The sequence below is a fragment of the Vollenhovia emeryi genome, unplaced genomic scaffold (genome assembly GCF_000949405.1).
Source record: "Vollenhovia emeryi isolate VEMERY1.0 unplaced genomic scaffold, V.emery_V1.0 DF939161.1, whole genome shotgun sequence".
Classification (NCBI taxonomy): Eukaryota; Metazoa; Arthropoda; class Insecta; order Hymenoptera; family Formicidae; genus Vollenhovia; species Vollenhovia emeryi.
The window spans coordinates 454,891-474,997 of record NW_011967205.1 but is presented as its reverse complement, the minus strand read 5'-3'; the positions used below and the strand labels follow the sequence as shown (position 1 = coordinate 474,997).

Sequence of the window (20,107 nt, the reverse complement as noted above, 5' to 3'; positions counted from 1 at the left end):
AAGGCAACAGGATAGCGACACGCTGAGATGGACTTTTGGGCAAGAATACTCGGGTTTTCATCATTTTCAAAGGTTCTCCGAAAAAGGATTTGGAGAAGGTCTTCCCAAACCTTCCTTCTACCAATTCCCTCCTTCTTTCTCACAACCTAATTCGCTCCTGAAGTGCTTGGCTGCGTGAACACGTGTAGAGAAACAGACGTATAGGGAAGTTTGAGGGCGGGTATGTCTTCTCGTGTGGGGATGTGTGTGTAAGACAGTCTACACATACACGCGCAAACGGGTCTATCGTCCAGCTGTGGTGTGGGCTGGGTGTGTGGTGGGAGGGAGGGGAAACAGGCTCGACTGCTCCCCCTAATACTGGAGGATTGAATGGGCGAGGAGGGTGGTATTGGGTTCCCTCACGCCACCACCCACACACTGCTCCCAACTCGCTTGAGCCACCCATTCCTGTCCGCCTGCCACCCCGCCTACCCACCCACTCTCCACCCGACTGCCGTCGAGGAAACAAGCTGCAACGAACCAGCATAACGTTTCCTCGAACAACGATTTTCGTGAGCGTCTTGCACTTGGTCTTGGTCAACGGCAAACCGTGGTAAGTATTTTATAAAATCCAACGTTTCTGTACATCCCAGTCCTGTGCTCCTACGTGTATCCTCGCGCGTTTATGTGCCGCGAGTGACCGTCGTGTTCGGCGTCATCACCGTCCAGCGTCAGTACGATATCAGATCTCGATCGGTGTCTTCGCCGAGGACGTTCCTCTCCCGAGGAACTTACGTTGCTCCACTTGCTCCGACGGCAGTGACGGGTTGCGCGCCGAAAACGAACGGTCGGGAGCTGGTGCGAAGTGAGAAAAGGGAGATGCGAGACGTTAGCGGCAAGTGGAGACTGAGAACCGAATGTGAGTGCGAGTACGAATGATGACGAGCCGCGGCGCGAACGAGAGCGAGAGGAGAGGCCGCTGCCGCGACCGACGTATTGTGTATCGCGAATAGGCCGCACGCGAATACCCATCGAGACGCGCGGAGCGCGCGGCTATATGTGCGACGTCCCGGCGTCCGTGTGTTCGTCGGTGTTTCGACGGGCAGCGCGCGGTGAAACAGACGGAGAGAGGTGCCGGGTGTCCATGTGTGTTCCGGGAGAGCGCGTGTGCGCGCGGGGGCGGCCATTCGCGGGTGCTCCGCGCTATCGTCTGCGATGCCGAGCGCGAATAGCAGGCCGGCGGCATTCGCCGCAACGCGTTCACGGGACGAGAACGGCCGCTGACGGCGATTTTGCGTGCTCCGCCGCGTCTACAGGCGGCGGAAAGCGGAGACGAAAGAGCCGAGCGAAAAGAAGGAATCTTTCGGCTGTACGCGAGCGATCGTACATGCGTGTGTGCAATCGCGTTAAGTACGTGTGCACAATCGTATATGTGTGCATGCGCGGGCGCGGAGGAGACCTGCCTGACGTCCTTGGTTAGCCGGCAATAATTTCCGGATGGATTTGAATGGAGCACTGCGCGTGTCTTTTCTCTCTCTCTCTCTCTCTCTCTCTTCTCCCCCCCCTCTCTCTCTCCTCTGTGCTTTATTTTCTTCAATATTCTCACTCTCTCCCTCCCTCATTCTCTCTTTCTTCATCTATCTATCTGACTCTTTCTCTCCTTCTCGAGGACTGTGTCTTTGCCTTTATTCCGGCCGTCCGTGTTCCCGCCGCTGTGTCATCTCTCCTTCTTCTCCCTTCGGAGACTTCTCTCTGCGCCATAAAGTAGAGGTTCTCAACCAGCGCAACTATGTGAAGCTCCACTAACACACTCGAGAATACCCTCTACGTTCCACCATCTGTCGTTTCTAGGGAACGTGCCCCTGATCGGTGTGGCGGTGGGGCATATTGATTTATTCTTCACAGTAACCCCTTCCACGCACAGAAACGTTCTTGCCTTCCCCCTCCCTGTGCATGTACACGGTTGATTCTAGGGTATGCGCACGCACACATAGTTCGAGGTTACCAGCGGGGTTGCGCGTCTCCCCCTCTCAGTTACTCGAGCAGCAATCGTGACGATCAATACACTCTCGCTCCTTCCTCTTTCCGGATGCTGTCGCCACCCCTGCAGAACATAGTGCTAAATCCCTGTGCATGCATCACTCGATCAAAATCAATTAAAATACGGTATTTATAAAGGCAGACGAAATGCTCAGTTTAAAGAAATCAATAGGTACATATTTATTTTTTATTTTATGATAAAATCAAAGAATAATAGGAGGGGCTCAGAGCCTGAACAAGATAGTAATGTCCGATCAAATTATTTTATTATACTAGCAAATGTATATACTTATACGTTTCGGTCCTCATTGGACTATCTTCAGTATGTATATTCGGATTTACGATAAATCTGAAGATGCATAAAAATTAGAAAGTCTGCGAGGAAAATAGAAAAGACATTCAAAGTACAATACAAAGAATGTATAATATTACCCTTAAACAATTCTTATTGAGAATAACTCTTGGTAAAAGACAGTTCAAGAGATAATTTTGTAGTATTATATACTTTAATTTTCTGATCGATAAACGTCTGCAAAATTTAGGAAATAATTAATTGAAGGAAGCAGTATTTTTCAAAGAAAAAATGCAAATCTTCGTCATTTACCTGAGTATCGATATTGATAATAATTTTAGTTGGAAAGTTTTTTTTTATATTGTACGAGAACATTAAGAATTTAAAAGAAAAACCGGCAGTCGTTATAACACTGATTAATGTAGAGAATACATCTGGTATCGAATTTCAAAATGCAGGTATATCCTTGGATATATCGCTGTATTCGCGGAAAAACTCACGTCAATGCTGACAAAAAGTTAGACATCATTATACTTTTAAACTTTTTCCCATACCATATTTCTCTATATCGATCGTAAGAGAAATATGGCCCGACCGAATCGTGCGACTCACTTTATATATCGTTCAACTATTCTGAATCTAATCTTGTAGCAAACCCCAAAAGTCATTAAGAGACGCGTTATGAAATTTTGCACATTATTCCCCTCATTCTCTCCACTACGCTTCCTCTTGCACTTACGCTTTATGAAACGCAGATTTAATATAATTCGAATATAATTATACTCTACTAACTACATGAGAAAAATGTGCTCAACTACTGCTGCCAGTAGTTATATAATTATATATTAAAATCCCTTATATTTAAAATTTGTCAAATAAAAATAAGAACGAGGAAGGCTCAGTGATAAAATAATACAATAAATGGAAATAATTTGGGCAATGTAAGCCGTCACAAGATCAAAGGTGATCGGACGAATCGGACGACTCACATTGCCCAAATTATTTCTATTTATTGTGTTATTAAAATTTGTCATAATTTTTGCAAATCTTTTGTAATTACTTTAGACGTATTAGAGAAAAGTCGTTGAATAATTTCTTGTGTTCAACCTTCTGTATTCTCGCTCGAATCTCGAGACACACCGTCTCGCACCAAGTATAAGCGTAGCTAGAACGCGCGCGCGACATACACAGTTATCGTAAACATGATCGAAATAAGCGAAAATAACAATTAGCGTTTATTTCCATCAGGTTATTTACTAAAGTCAATCAACAAATATTTAAACTTGTTACTAGGACGATCGCTAACTGTGAAAATAATAAAATAATCGCGAAGAAATACACAAAGAATTGCAAATATTTGAAGCATACAACTTCGAGAATTATTATCTCTTACGATAACTATATGCAGCCGCTTCGCGAGCACTAACTTTGTGCAATATGTGCAATTTTCAAATTTGTCTGTATAATATAATACCGTGAAAGTTAATTTAAATAAGACACAAATCATGGAAATTTATATATTTTTTTATTCACAATGATATATAAACGACCAAGATTATTAGTCGAAAAAATGATGAAAAGTGATCAATATGTTCAAATATTGGAAAGAAGAGTGACCTCGCATCTATAGAAAATATTTCTAGCGATGGCATTTTTTAACGAAATTTGGCTTGCCATCCCTCAAAAAAATTTGTCCAATATAATCAAATAACTGTGTTATGACCGGAAATTTTTCAGATCTAAATTCAATAGAATGCTTGTAGAAAATTTGCAACAAAAAATTATTATAATTAGTGTATTTTATCGTACGATAAAAATTTCCCAATTTTACTGAGGATAGAAATATGACTGATAAAGAATATATTTATTTTAAAAAATTAAGACCTCGTAAAATTGTTTGAATAAATCAAGGAGATGAAAGTTATAAAGATAAAAAGGAATATATGTTATTATATTATTATAGTATCTTACATTTCATTGTGAATAAAGAATTATATTTTGTAATGAAGAAAATTCTATTTATAACTGATAATCCAGCGTTACATGTTCGAAGTGATTTTATATTTTTAATTTTGTCTCTAAATGTCATTTGCACGCGGATATATTATTATTCTTGATGTTCTTTTAAAATCGAAAGTCCGAAAATATGCTTTCGGCAACACGAACACATGGCTATCGAGCGAAAACAGACCTGGCAACGAAGGTTTTTTTCATGTGTAGGCCTTTGGTGACGACCCTTATGCAGGTAGACATCCTGTTGTAAGGATCACAAAGAAAAAAAGGTTTATTGTTCTGCGGACAGAGAGTTGACCGTTATTCTTAAAATGGAAGGAAATGGTACCAGGATGGATTACGAAGATATGTTTCGAGAAATCACAAAGAAACTTTATGGCGAGGATCCTGATCATAAAAGTAAGCTAAAATATTTTCTTAAATCTTTTAAAGTAAGTTCTTTTAAAGTAAGCTGAAATATTTTGTTAGATCTTCTAAAATTTAAAATAATTCTAGAATTTTCGAAAATTTTCTAGAAAGTTAAAAGTATATATTATTTTACTAATTGTCTAGATGTTATCAACAAATTATTGATTGTATTTGTTAAGAAAACTTATGTAATATCAGGGAATGTAATTCAAGTATTTATTTATATTTGTCGTGAGTCTTCAGTAAATATTTTTTTATGAACACATGTTCTTCATAAGAATCGGAACTGTATGCATTTCTTTTTCATGTAATTCATCATTTGAAACTATTCGATGTAAAATTAATTCATCAGAATTATTGAATTATTTAATGTTAGCTACGTTCAATAATCAAGAAATTTCAATTTATAACGGGCAATAGTTAAATATTTAAAATTAAATTTATTTTGTCTAATTATTCTCACGTGATAATTAATTACCAAAATGACAATTTAACGAGTGCTTTATATTTCATAAAAGCACTATGAGTAACTTTTGTTGATATAGCGTCGAGCGTACAGAACGAGTTCGAAGCATCCGTTTCTTATAAAAACGACGAAGATACTGGAAACGGTACCGATGGTAGTGACGATGGAAACTGGACGTACGAGGATGAGCCATTGAAAGGGACGGATGGAAGCCGAATCGCAGCTTATCATGCTGGAAAAGCTGTATGGCGATGTGAAGACTGTGGTAAATATATATATATATATTTACCACATATATATATATATATATATATGATTATTGCATTATTAAAAATATTCTGGCAACAATACAGCGAATGAATTGAAGTACACGATGTATGTAATAACGTTGCAGAAATCTTTTTGAAAATTTTTTTGCGAGGTTAACTTGTTTACAATCTCACGCTTAAAGGTCTAGATCGATAGAGCACACAGGGTATAGTTGAGTAATTTTCTATCCAATAGTGTAAAAAGTTTAGCTGATACAAGATAAAAATAAGTTGATTAGCAGGGGTAGATAGCGAGAAAGGTCCCCCTGCTAATTACCGATCGTGCCGTTTTGAACGATGACGGTATACGTTGTTCGCTAGCATTTCTTAGATTTACTGGACAAGATGATAATATATTTTACTAAATTTTCTTCAGTGCAACTACCCATACAGCACGCATGTCTAAAAGACATCTTTAAGACATGTGTGCTTTATGGGTATACATTTACTTTTAAAAGGAAAAATCCAAAAGTGTACAAAAAGCAAGAAATTTTATACATATTTACACATATCAAATAAATTAAAATCAAATTACAAATATCGGGTTCTTTAAGAAAATATATTGAATAGTGATAGAATAATGATAAAAATGATATGCTATTTTAATTAATCATCAAATCGTCATCAAAGAAAAGCGGAGGATCTATTAAGTATCATGGTTCGTAATGATTTTAGCCACTTTAACAGGAGACCACATAACGAGTAGTTCGCGGGAAATTGCCGAATTTAATAGCATGGAACAAATGCTAGTTCTAGAAGAAACAATATTAATTTTTCAAAAAAAGCATAAATTACAAAAGAATTTAAAAATAATTGATGCATAATTCGAAATTTTTTACGTAATTCTAGAAATAGTGGAAGAAAAAAATAAAGAAAACGTACATTTTTGTGAAACGTACATATCTTAAATAGAACGCTCGTAATTTCTTTCCTACAATATACTTTTCTTCTTTAAATAAATATGCATCGCGTATTATAATTGAAAATTTATTCGTCTTCCTATATTATTTCATCTTGCTTGTTCAAATGTAAAGTCGGTCTTTTGTGAGACAACTTAGCTTACAGTTTGATTTAATTTATCATATATTTTTCGCAACTAAACTGATTTAATCCACTTTAACAGGGGCAGACTACATAACGAGTAGTTCGCGGGAAATTGCCGAACATTTTATGGAATATCATCCGTCAAGAATCCTAGTTGATAGCACTAGAAACAGACACCATTCGCCACGCAAGGATTATTTGCAAACGGATTTTAAAATCGAAGATGTGGTCTTGTATTTAGAAAGACTGCGCGAACACGCCGAACGAGCGGCGCCTCCTTCCCGGAGAACCCAAGAAACGCAAACCGTACCTGCGGCTTTACTGCCGGTTACATCGAGCTTCCTCCTGCAAGAACTGCCACCCGCCCCTGCACCCCTACATTTGCAACAGGTATTATATTCATATATTATATATTATTTAATATATATTATCTTGAAATCATACACTAGATTTTATATAAAATAAAATTACCGCATTAAACGCTTTATACTAGCTCGATCTGCACTTTCGTAATATAATTGATAAAAAGAAACTATTCTATTTAATTTTAAAAGAAGAAAACTCCTAAGAAATTAATGCACGAATTTTGTTACTTTCTCTAAACATTTCGTCTGGGAGCTGTGGCGTGAACTCATTCACAATCAGACAATTCCGTCTTTCCCGCGCGGTTGAAGGCATTACTTACTCGAATTGTTCAATCTGAAATTTACCTTATATTAATTAAGTGTTATAAGTTTATTGTAATTAGACATTGAATTCAGCATCCAGTTCACATTTTTAACGCGTCTCGAACAATACCTAGCCATTTTAATTATAATAAATGTTTGAATTCAAATGAAACTCTCGTTCCATTCCAAAAGACAAGATTTAAAAACGTTATATAAATCGAAAAATTATTTGCAAGAGAATAATAGTTATCAAATCTAATTATTTAAAAAAATTCAAACACTATATTCAGCGACGAATAGGACGCATTTACAAGTGCATGTCAGCTTTCGCTATCTTTGTTTTTCAAGCTGTACGATGTATTATACTAACTGTACGTCTTATCACCTGATTAAAGCCTATTTTAAAGCAATGTAAATTATCGTAGAACACAACTACAATGCCTACTCCTGCTGCTGCATCTACGAGTGGTAAACGTTACAATTGTCCATTCTGTCCTTATGGCACGGACAGACGAGACCTTTACACGCGACACGAGAACATTCATCGCGAAGAGAAACCATTTAATTGTTATATGTGTTATAAACCGTTTAATCGTGCGGATCATGTGAAAAAACATTTCATGAGAATGCATCGCGATCACCCGTACGACGTATCGAAGATACGAAAACCGTTAGGAATCAACACCCCTAAACCTCCATTGCAACAGGATTTGTCGGTCACGCCGGCTACTGTCAACGTGAGCAACCAACAGCAACCACAACAGCAACATATGAGCAATCAGTTCGGTTTCGCTAACAACAAAGGTTATCAGCTACAGCCCAACGTTGCTACATCGATTGCTAGTACCGGTACCACCGGTATTCATCAAGCGATAATCATGCCTTCTCCGACGGGTCTTGTACAATCCGACGCGAATAATTGTAACACAGGTAGACGCGTACAAAACGGTGGCTGCAACAGTAAGAGTCATCTTAAAGGTGGCTCCAAGAGTACACAGGAACGCCGGTACGTTTTATTATCAACTATTGTACATCATTTCTTGAGTTATTTCTGTGCATGTGTGTGTGCGTGCGCGTACGCGCGTGCGTGCGTGCGTGTAAATACAAATGGACAAAATACGATGTTTGGTATAAAGTCCTTCTTTTCGCATTTATTATGACTTCGTATTAGTCCAATTGAATGAAATTATACTAAAGTATTATTCTGCTCTTAATATCAAGGTATTCCTGCGGGTTCTGCCCCTGGACTGGTGTTGATAATTGGTGTCTAAAGCGACATTTAAATACCCACACGAAACCCTACGCTTGCAGCTTGTGTGAGTACAAAGCTGCACGTTCTGAGCGACTTACAACACATGTTCTGAAAGTGCACAATAGGAGACAATGTTCGAGATGTTCATTTCTCGGCGAAGATACAGAGCAATTGCAAATGCATCAAGTGCACGCTCATCGCGCAAGTATGCCATCGACAACGACGACTCAGAACGCATCACCCCCTAGCAATCGTCACCAACAACCACTGCAGTAAGATTTTTTACGGCATGCATTAATAATAATCGAGAGAGAGAGAGAGAGAGAGAGAGAGAGAGAGAGAGGGGGGGGGAGGGAGGGAAAAGTACAGTATAACCAGTAGGGTCACTCGTTCTTTGTTTCACGTTCGCGCCGATCCGAACTGCGCATCTGACATATTTTTATAATGACCAATCACAGGATTTTTGCAATGTTAGTGCAAAGTCGATGTGACATTGAAAAATTTGCAGGGTTGACGAATAACGCGTAAATACATTTATACGTTGGAAAAAATTTCTGTAACATTGTATAAAAAGAAACTATCGAATAATTAAACACTTTGGAAAGAACTTTGTGTAATCTTTAGATATATTGCATTGAAAATGAAAAAATTGTTCAAAACATCGATATTAACATACATATGTAACAAATAAAAATTGGATTATTTTTTCACAATTTTTTTTTAATTTCATAATTTATAATACCTTCTTTTAGATATAATTAGTATTTGGACAATTCATAAAGCTTATGCTAGTAATTATATTAATTACTTTCATTAAAAGAATTTTTTTCATAGGCCATTTCCATTTACAGTAAACAATGTATGCTAGTTTGTATGCGCCTTTTCTGGATACAATCCTGAAAAGGGTCCAGGCACTTTTAGCCGTCGATACACTGTTAATGCTCATAAAAACATGGCAGAAAAGTGAGAACGCTCCAGATCAAAGAGCCGACAAAGAGTGACTCTACTTGTTATACTGTGAGAAAGGTACAGAGAGAGATTAACGTTACACATACGTTTCACAAAGTCATTATAAAGTAATTTAAGTTAGTTTAAGTGAATCAACGTTTAGTGAGATTTTAACATGGAACATAAACATTTTAACATGAAACTGTAGGACTAGATTCCAACGGCGCGAACTTAGCATTTAAAATCTGTAAATTCTATTCCCATGTGTGTATTACTCAAGATCAAATCAATTACAGTATAATGTTTAAAAGAGTAACCGAGGTATGACTATATGTGGTGATAGAGTCATTTATGTATATAGTTGCATTTATGCAAGACAATTGTTGATAAGAAAGTAATGTTGTCGCTTCTTTTTCTTCTTCTTTTATCGCAAGCTTAATTCATTAATGAACTCAATCAGATAACGCTGTATGGCCATTTCGACTCATTCTCTAAATATTAAAAATTCGCCCGGAATATCAAAATATTGATTCGCATCATGGTCAATTCCTCCTATATAAAAAATCGTATTAAGTCGAGTGTCGAAATTCTCGAAGTATTGTTGTCGCCTTTCCGAGATGCTGATTGGCTGTCTCGCTTGTACAATATGACATGCTTCAGTCGTGTTATTTGCAGCTGTCAAACCATGCGAATTTTTAGATAGAACAAATAGCGTGTGCTTATGTTGTCTAGTTTTATAAAAATCACATCAAACAGCGTAAGTTATTTGTATTTATAAGCATAAAAATTTTTAATCTCATAAATTTGTGATATTTAAATTATAAATTTTTCGTTTGTAAAATATAAGAAACATGTAAAACATAAACATTAAAACTGTTAACAAGAATAATTTCACAGATGATTTGAAAATTACGTATGTATAATTATACAAAGTCGAAAAAAATATTTATCTTAACATATATTATTCCACAAAATAAATAATCGTAAGCTTTTTCAACTTTTAAATGTTGACAAATAAATTTCACGCATGATTTCGCACGGCGGAAATATTCGCACACTCTATCCGCTTTCAATCTTTTCGCTGCAAAAGTTTGGGGCATGACATTCTCGTGTGAATAATTTACGCAATTATTTATTGCTTATTATTGGATTTATAGTCCTGTGGGAGGAGGGCGGCCGCCACCTGGGCCACCAGTTTTTCCAGCACCAGCAGCTCCAACAATTGCACCTGCCACCCCTGTGATACCACCGAGCACTTTACTTGGGTAAGCCTAATGACGTTTATTGCCACTGCACGTGATACTCGGCTTCCATTTGTTTATTCAATTAATTGCATTTTGTTGCATTTTCTCCCTTTTTATTAGTACTCGTATGTTACTTGCGCCATAAATGTCTTGCGGCATTAAAGGGCGAGCTCTTCCGAATTTTACGTTCGCTCATCTGGCTAATGTTGACTCACTCGACGACGGATTACCACTTGTACACTGAGAGAAATGTCCGATTAAATGAAAAATGTGATCGGTTTTAAAATGAAATTTCGTCAGTAACTGCATTTCAGCGGATAAATTTCGTCAAATGTATCCATAATTTAATCGGAAAACGTAATCGGAGGGATTAACCATCGGAAACACTATTTAATTGGTTTATCCGATGAAAATTTTTCTCAGTGTATGCATTAATTTTCTGTCGTCGATTCTGATTGTGAATCTGCTAGTGTACGGACAATTTATGAAGCATCCAATGATATCATATTTTCAGTTGAGATCAAATATCCGAGGATGTGACACTAAATAAGTGACTCTGAACGTTTCGACCATCTGAACTTCGAATTTTTCTCGATGTTGTTTTAAATTCTTGGTATGATTCAATTGCGTTTTGGAATACGTTAAGGTATAATTTTAAAGTTAACGACATAAATCAACATTCGAAATAATTGAATTTGTACTATGCAACATGATACATCGTCTATATCATCGTAGAAAACTGCGTTCTTAATTTTGACTTTCTTATTGCAAATTGATATGCTGAAGAAGGCACTGTGTTACCGAAACGCGTACATCTCAATTTTATAAAATTCTAAAATAAAAAATTTTATATTCTTTATCGAACACACAAAATTTGCTTGTTGAATGTTATTTGGCCGTTAGACGAAAATTTTGTTATCATATTTGCTGTTAATACGAAATCGACGTAATCGTACATCGATCGTAATCCGTTCGTGATGCGATCCGACGATTCGTCATCTCGCGTCATTATTCACTCCTCCTCCTATATTTTATGTTACGTTCTGGCGTCATTTTTTGATATTATTTTTAGTTAAAAAAACGAGATCTTTTGATTTCTTATGTCATCACGTGCACGCTTCGTTTGCTTTCGATGTCATAAGCTGCGTGATTCCGATTACGCGCTTGTTGCTGGATGTGTACCCTTGTCTAGTCACACAATTTTATTTCTCTCACATTGTGTTACGACGAACGCTCGTACGTTGGTAGAAAAATGACGCGAACGTAACTTATGGAACAGTGCCGCGGTGGTTGCAGCCACGAGATGGTAAAGTCCCCTGCAACTGCAACAACTATGGCATACCCTACGGAGGAGGAGAAGCGGTCGCACCGTCGCATAGGCGACACCAACGGTGACGACGACAACAACGACGACGACGACGACGATGTCGTCCGAAGTTTGGTAATCACAAGGCACGCAGTCGTGACCTCGTCATGAATCGTGTCGGTGATTTCAAAAGTGATAGGGACGATCTTAAGTCGTATTTGAATGATCACAATAACGGAAATAGAATCGATGCTACCGATACATCTAATAATGATTTTACATGCAGTTACCAGATACCGTCACCGTCAGTAGTGCCACGTTCGAATGAAACTTTGGAAAATTCTTTGTCGTCACAAATATCCGAGAGTAGGCCGAACGAAAAGGAGAATCAGAAGATTAGACGAGCCCGGAAACAGAGTCAGCCAAGACCAGTTAGACAAGCCAAAAATGTTCAAGCAGACGTTAGTTCATCAAACTCGCAACATGTAAGGACAACAAATTTTGAAATTTACAAAATTATCCAATCTCGAATAAGATCGGCATCCAAAAAACTTTTAAAATGTTACTTGTGCCCGAAATATGCGCCAGCACGTGGGAAAACTCATCGGCCATATCACACCAGAGCCTCACTGACACTCCATGTGTTATGGAGACATAAACGAGGATCTTGGCCGGCCAAGAGTCGCGCTATAAGAAATAATTTAGTATCGGCACTTTCTTCAGTTACGCTTAAAGCAACCTTTTTCACTAATTCAAATTTTAAATATGACAGATAGTATAACAGGAGATTTGTTATACTACGTCAATGAAAATGGTCAAGATGGCAAATTATAATTATTAACTAATTATAAGTCTTTATCACATATAATTAAATTTAAATCGTAATTTTTCAGAAAACTTGACCAATACTTTATGTTACTTTATTTAACGCACAGATTTTGAATTTTTATATATTTCTAATAATTTTCTGACAATTTTTGTCTTTAGGAAAAGTTAAAATAAAAATTTCTACTTTACGTAGATCTCTTTCTTAATGTAAAAACATTTTAATTTATTAAATGAAGATATAAATTTCATACTTGCACAACCTATATTTATGACGTAATAGGTTTTTCGAAGGGGACAATTGTAATATAAATTCTATATTCTCGCGTTAAGATAATCTGAAACGAACCAGTAAAGTAAAAAAAAAGTGTACGACATCTGTTTCATTTTCAAAACTTTACCAAGAATCATCAAATCGCTGTGAACGGTAGATATTTCCTAAGAAAGATGCTCTGAAAGATATCATATTTCTTTCATCACGTATAAATTCAATAATAATTTTTTAAATAAAATACTCTCGTTAATTCTGAGAGACAGAGGTCGTACACGTAATCGAAGCGCAGAAAGTACATCATAATGTACATATGTTTTTTTAACAATAGTCTTAACTTCTTCAATATTAGATAAGACATTTAGATCAATTATAAGTGTTATGTAAATAATTTTTTTGCAAACAGCATGTACATTCTGTGTGAAATTAAAAGAATGCATAATTACTCTTATGTTACATAAATTGCTCTTATGATACCACCTCAATGTCTACCTCACGACCTGATCAGAGATTTTTATAAAACTTCTATTTAGGTCAAACAAACGAAAGCGCCTTTAGGTCCGAACAAAATGTTGGTAGCCTAATAATTGTTTCTATACAAAAAAGGCGTGTTAAGTCGATAGTCGAAAGTCACGAAGTATTGTTGCCGCTTTTCCGAGATGCTGATTGGCTATCTCATTTGTGCGATACGACATGCTTCAGTTGTGTTATTTGTAGCTGTCAAACCATGCGAATTTTTAGACAGAGCAAATGGCGCGCGCATGTATTAACTAGTAATCTTAAAATGTGAATTCATATATCGTTTTCCACTTTGTCTTGCGCGCCGGTTTCTGTTTGGACATGACATAGTCTCATTTAAACACCCAAAAAAAAATTCTATTCATAAGTGGGGAAATCTTCTAAGCATTTCCTCTAAGCAAGAAATCTTATATGAAGCATTTTTCTCTTACTTTAACACATATTCATCTATAAAAGAGTAGACTCATAAGTTATAATTGAGAATAAATTCTTTTATAGAAAATTCCATTACAGTAATACGACTAGCCTCTTAAAATAAAAGGATACGCAAGAATTCGCGGACACGCGAGTCGCAGCACGTGCGCTTGCTAAAGAGAGATTGTTATTTGTTACATGATTGTCATTTATCTGCAATACACAGGGCAGTGTCAGTCGTCCTGTTTGCAGTGAGCTGTGAAACACGTGTACATACACGACAGTGTGGTGTAGTACAGTGAATTTGGTAAAAATAAACTCTTCGGCATAAACGAAGCACAAAATTTTCTAGAGGAAGCCCATTTAAACGACTACTGGGCCCACATTTGAGAGTACGTTTTTGCTGATAGCTTTTAACTCTATTCGTCCTGCAGTTTCACGCATATACGCTCTTTATTTGTATACGTAACATATATAATTAAATGTGTGCATATGCGTATTGGATATAGAACTGTAAAGCCCATTTTACGTTAATCGCAGTCGTACATCGTAAGTTTTGCAACGAGGAACTCAGTCAATGCAATTGGCTGAATCTCTCGTTGTGATGCTTACGACGTGCGACTACGACAAATGTAGGAATATTTAAGATGTTAGGCGGTTATAATTGAATGCTTTATAAGATTAAAAGTAGAAAATATTCGTTTTAAAAAGTTGTATAAATACTAAAAATAGAATATTATCATATTACAAGAAGAAAAGGGTAATCCAGATTTTAGAGTATCTTTTTGAGACTGTATTTCACAGGAAAATCTTCTAAAATAAAAATCACTTAAAAATAGAATTTTTTTTAAGTGGATGGAATCATTGTCGTCAGCAAATTCACATATTAAATCGATAAACGATTTCTAATTATTTAAAAATGCTACACTTAGCATTCAATACCTCCCTCCCCGTACTGTAAAAAATCTTATTCCGGAAAAGAATAACACACTGTGCTTTGAGAAAATCAATCGGCATCGCGGAAAAGGGGCTTCATCTGTTCAATATTAACAACATTCACGCCGGTAACATCACTTTTTTAGAAAGGGATAAACATGAACAAAAGAAGTGAAGCACACCGTGCTTCGAGAAAACCAATCAGTATCGTGGAAAAAAGACTCAACCTTTCGATATTAGCAACATTCACTCTGGTAACATTTCTTTTTTAGAAAAGGAATTTTCTTATAATAATTTTTACGCGTAACAAAATAGTTGCAGAGGTTAACTGAGAAATACGACACATTAAACATGAACTACAGAAGTGAAGGTAGACACGAATCTAAAAGAGAAGTGGAGCACACCGCGCTTCGAGAAAATCAATCGGCACCGTGGATACGAGGCCTCAACTATTCGATATTAACGACATTCACGCCGGTAACATCTCTTTTTTAGAAAGGCATTAGAAATCGTTTATCGATTTTAAACATGTAAATTTGCTGACGACAATAGCTCCACCTAACAAAACAGTACTATATCAACTGATCTTAATAATTTGTTGTCTTTTTCACCTGTCCTACGCACCGTTACTTTCGGACATATCATGCGCAGGATAGGTGGAAAACGGTGTATGAATTCACATATCGACTCATCTCTTTCGCAAAGTCGTATCTCGATTTTATGCAACTTCTGTTCTTTTTTTTTCTTAAATACTCGTTCTGGACCAGAATGAGCTTGAATCGACCTTGCACAAGAGATCAATCGATATTAGATTTAAATTATTGAGCTACCTATACCTTGTTTGGACCTAAAAATTAGCATTCTCGGTCCTTATCACATTACTCAAGTATTAAAACAATGCAGGATATAGTTTATTCATATCTAATTTCTTTTTCATACTCAATAAAAATTATTAGTAGCAGATACTACAGCGAAAGAAATCATATATCGAATGTTGGTACATAGTGCATGAATACGGGCGTGTGAAGCTTAGTGCATGAATCAAAAGCTGTCGCCATCTTGCAAATCACAGCAAGATCTAATTGATATTTTATTGCAACGTAATATATAACAACAAATTATCAAGAAACATTTATCTTATGAAAGTTACAAAATATAAGCTTTGTCATATAAACTTTATTATTTCAGAAAAAATAAAAGTTAATCATTTTTTCAAATGTAACACCCATAGTTGTTGATATATATGTATAGTTAATTATATAACAATACACATATACAATATTTGTAATTTTTCATTTTATGTCATTTCATTGTATCTCAATAACAATGCAACAAGAGCCGTGGCAAATGTTGCAATGGTATCGGACGTTAATGAACGTTGAAACGATATTAAGATAATAATGAGGTAGAATTTCACGAAAAAGAAATTTTAACAGAAGATATGTATAGACATTATTGTGTGAGGAGAAAAACTATTGAATATAAACCAGCTGTTGTTTGATTATCACTTATGCGCGCAGCAGGATTTATTTAATCCGCTTCTATCGCGCAGAATAAGTAGTTACCTTTTATCAAAAATAATTTCGCCGTCGAATGATTATCCTAACGAACTTTCCATTCAGTAACGTAAAACCTTGAGAGCACGGCTAAGAGAGAACGTCGACCTGATGTCGACAGTCGATAATTGGATGAAATCTGAAACCGTTCGATACCCACATTCCCTGCTTTTCATCACGGAATAACGTTACCCTGAAATTATCAACAACCTTTAACAAACCGATTCAATTCGTCTGACAAATAATACGACGGAGAAACAGTTATAAAGATGCCTCGTGAACGATACAACTGCACAGCCGTTCGTTTCGTTAGAAAACAAATTGTTTCCTATTTCCGTTAGGCAACAGATTATCTTAACTTGAGAATGTAGAATTTATTTTACAATTGCCCCGTTCAGGAAAAAATCTATTGTGTCATAGATGTAGGTACATTGTGTAAATATGAAATATATATCTTCAATAAATTAAAATATTTCTACCTTGAGAAGAAGATCCACCAAATCACAAATTTCCACTTCAACTTTCCCTATAAGCTCGCCCCCCCCCCCCCCCCCCCGATTTTGGGTGAGAGATGGATTACTGACAAACTGTAGCTTACCCGGGAAAAAATGGAACACATCTTGTGATATATGTATCAATCACGTAATATCTAATTGTATCGTGAAAGATATAATTAGATATTGCATGATTAAAACATATATAACGCAATTTTTTCCATTTTTTCTAGAGTTGGTTACAGTTTCGCTCGATAATCTACCTCTCATGGTAAAAGACTGGTTCACGAAAGACAATTCCAATATTCGTAGTCTACGTGTTCTGTTCCCTGAGTCGGACAGCGTGTTGGCACATGTATACTTGTGTCGAGAGGCCCGGAACGAAAGCAAGCGAGAGATCGCTGGATCCCCTCGATCAAGCCTCATGGATCGACGGAGCATGCGCATCGCTCGCCTTTCAGAACCATCTCCTTTGCCTCCGGGGAAGGGAGATCATCGGAATCTTAGGTATTCATAGTCCGTTTTTATATTTAAGATCATCTTAAGTATACTCTTAATGTCTTTTTAACCAATTAATTTGAATCTGCATATTTTATAAACAACCACCCACTTCTTGGTTTTAGTTAAAACAACTTGGCAGTCAAAATGTTAATTTATCAACGAGTTTTTCATATGATTGCTTAGTAGAAGGTAAGGTTTTTCGAATCTTCAGAAATTCTGTATCCTATAGTATCCTGCATTAACACATATGAAAAATTTGTCATATAACAAATGAAATATGCCGTTAAATAGAGTATACTTTTTGATGTCAGAATTATTTACTTGAATTTGTGCAGAAAAACGCAAAACAACGAAGAACAGGCAACTTCAAGAGATAAACAATGATCGAAGACTGATTGAGCATGTTTATCCAAATCTAACTACGAAGGAGTGGAATTGTATAATTGGATTAAATTATACATACATAATTCGTTATTATCAATGTTTGCGTAACATGCGCAATGTTCTGTATGAAATGGACAAGGAAAATGAAACTTCGACGAACGGGACTTCGCGTCAACATGGAGGAAATCGTGTTTCATCGGGGCAGACAAGCAGGAAGCGAGTTAACCATGGGACACAATCAGGTTTAACAATTAAAAAAACACGTACTTAAACACGTGTTTTGTCCACATAAAGTATAAATCGAGGGGGAAACCACTGACCAAAATTTTGTACTCCAATGCCCACTAATGCCCAGTGAGCATTACTTCATCTTATTATCTTATTATATCTTATTTATCTCGTTTTATCTTATTTTATCTTTTTATACCCCAGCAAGGCCTAATGCCCAAACTAATACCCAAAAAAATTGCTAGTAATGCCTAGTAATGCCTACACTGAGAAAAATGTCCGATTAAATATAATCGTATAATCCAATTACATGATAACAAACGGATATATCCGATTAAATTGTATATCTGATGAAAAATTTGATCGATTTTTCAATCAAATTTCATCGTTGTCATAATTGCATTTCATCAGATTAATTTCATGGGATATATCCATAATTTAATTGGAAAATGTAATCGGAAAAATTAACCATCGGACATACTATTTAATTGGTTTAGCCGATAAAAATTTTTCTCTAATGCCGCAAATCTGAACATCACAATGTCCAGTGTTTCCCTCTCGGTATAATTTAAAACAATTTATATCATTTGTGTTAAAGCCGTGCATTCGTAATACATTGTACGCTCGATAGACTTTCGTCGACGTAAATAATATATAGACATTTGTTGACATTTCTAGATTACTAATTGCTTTTAATATTATTGCCATATATTATTAGCCTTTTTCACGTATATTTATTCACATATGTACATTATTCTTTTGACGTATACACAAGATAAACTAAAAAATATTTGTGATAATTTGTAGTTTCGTAAAAATTGTATAAGTGAAAATGATGACAATAATATTATTTACTTTAATGATCAAGTAATTAGGCTGGCCCTATAAAAGTGCATTGTGACTTGTTCTCATGAATGAATAAATGTTTGATTATTGATGTGCAATGGAACGTAATGCAACCATAACGATTAGCGTGCACATATCTTGCATTAATGTGTAACTAATCTTACAATTTCGTCGACGTAAATAATATATAGCCATTTGTAGACACTCCTAGATTACTAATCGTTTTTTATATTATTGTCATATATTATTAACCTTTTTCACGTATATTCATTCACATATGTACATTATTCTTTTGACGTATACACAAGATAAACTAAAAAATATTTGTGATAATTTGTAGTTTCGTAAGAATTGTATAAGTAAAAATGATGACAATAATATTATTTACTTTAATGATCAAGTAATTAGACTGGCCCCGTAAAAGTGCATTGTGACTTGTTCTCATGAAGGAACAAATGTTTTATTATTGACGTGCAATGGAACGTGATGCAAACCGTAACGTTTATCGTGCATATATCTTGCATTAATGTGTAACTAGTCTTACAATTTCGTCGACGTAAATAATATATAGTCATTTGTAGACATTTCTAGATTACTAATCGCTTTTAATATTAGTGTCATATATTATTAGCCTTATTCACGTATATTCATTCACATATGTACATTATTCTTTTGACGTATACACAAGATAAACTAAAAAATATTTGTGATATTTTGTAGTTTCGTAAAAATTGTATAATATAAGTGAAAATGATGACAATAATATTATTTACTTTAATGATTAAGTAATTAGGCTGGCCCTGTAAAAGTGCATTGTGACTTGTTTTCATGAATGAATAAATGTTTGATTATTGACGTGCAACGGAACGTGATGCAAACCGTAACGTCTAGCGTGCATATCTTGCGTTAATGTGTAACTAATCTTACAATTAGTTATTCTTATTTGTTTATCTAGTAAAGTATAAGGAGAGTTGGTGAGTTAGGATATTGTCGTGAGTTTGTTTTATCGAGCAACTGGTCCTATGTAGAAACGGATAGATAAATAAATTAAGTATTTTCATCGTTCACGCGAAAAAAAAACGATCGAGCGAATGTTCGTGAGAAAAAGCGAGACGTTTACACGACATGTTGAAACGCAAAAAATAAGAAATAATACATATGGTTG

General features: G+C 35.9%; 1 protein-coding gene across 10 annotated transcripts; it reads left to right on the top strand.

The window, feature by feature from the left end:
- The first annotated feature begins 419 nt into the window (after nucleotides 1-419).
- Nucleotides 420-18,232, top strand: LOC105564609 (protein charlatan). 10 transcript variants are annotated; one of them, XR_001009139.1, is made up of 11 exons: nucleotides 420-592; nucleotides 4,532-4,723; nucleotides 5,278-5,463; nucleotides 6,630-6,940; nucleotides 7,644-8,224; nucleotides 8,440-8,742; nucleotides 10,576-10,683; nucleotides 12,255-12,453; nucleotides 17,296-17,490; nucleotides 17,607-17,673; nucleotides 17,820-18,232. XR_001009139.1 is itself a non-coding variant. In XM_012017106.1 (8 exons), exons 2-8 carry the CDS (start codon nucleotides 4,636-4,638, stop codon nucleotides 12,742-12,744), a joined length of 1,785 nt encoding a protein of 594 aa, XP_011872496.1. In that variant the 5' UTR covers nucleotides 420-592; nucleotides 4,532-4,635; the 3' UTR covers nucleotides 12,745-13,526. The 10 variants fall into 10 exon arrangements, 9 of the variants coding, with proteins under 9 accessions (XP_011872496.1, XP_011872495.1, XP_011872498.1 ...); XM_012017106.1 differs by lacking the exons at nucleotides 17,296-17,490; nucleotides 17,607-17,673; nucleotides 17,820-18,232 and having other exon boundaries at nucleotides 7,926-8,224; nucleotides 12,255-13,526; XM_012017105.1 differs by lacking the exons at nucleotides 17,296-17,490; nucleotides 17,607-17,673; nucleotides 17,820-18,232 and having other exon boundaries at nucleotides 422-592; nucleotides 6,792-6,940; nucleotides 12,255-13,526.
- Nucleotides 18,233-20,107: the final 1,875 nt, after the last annotated feature.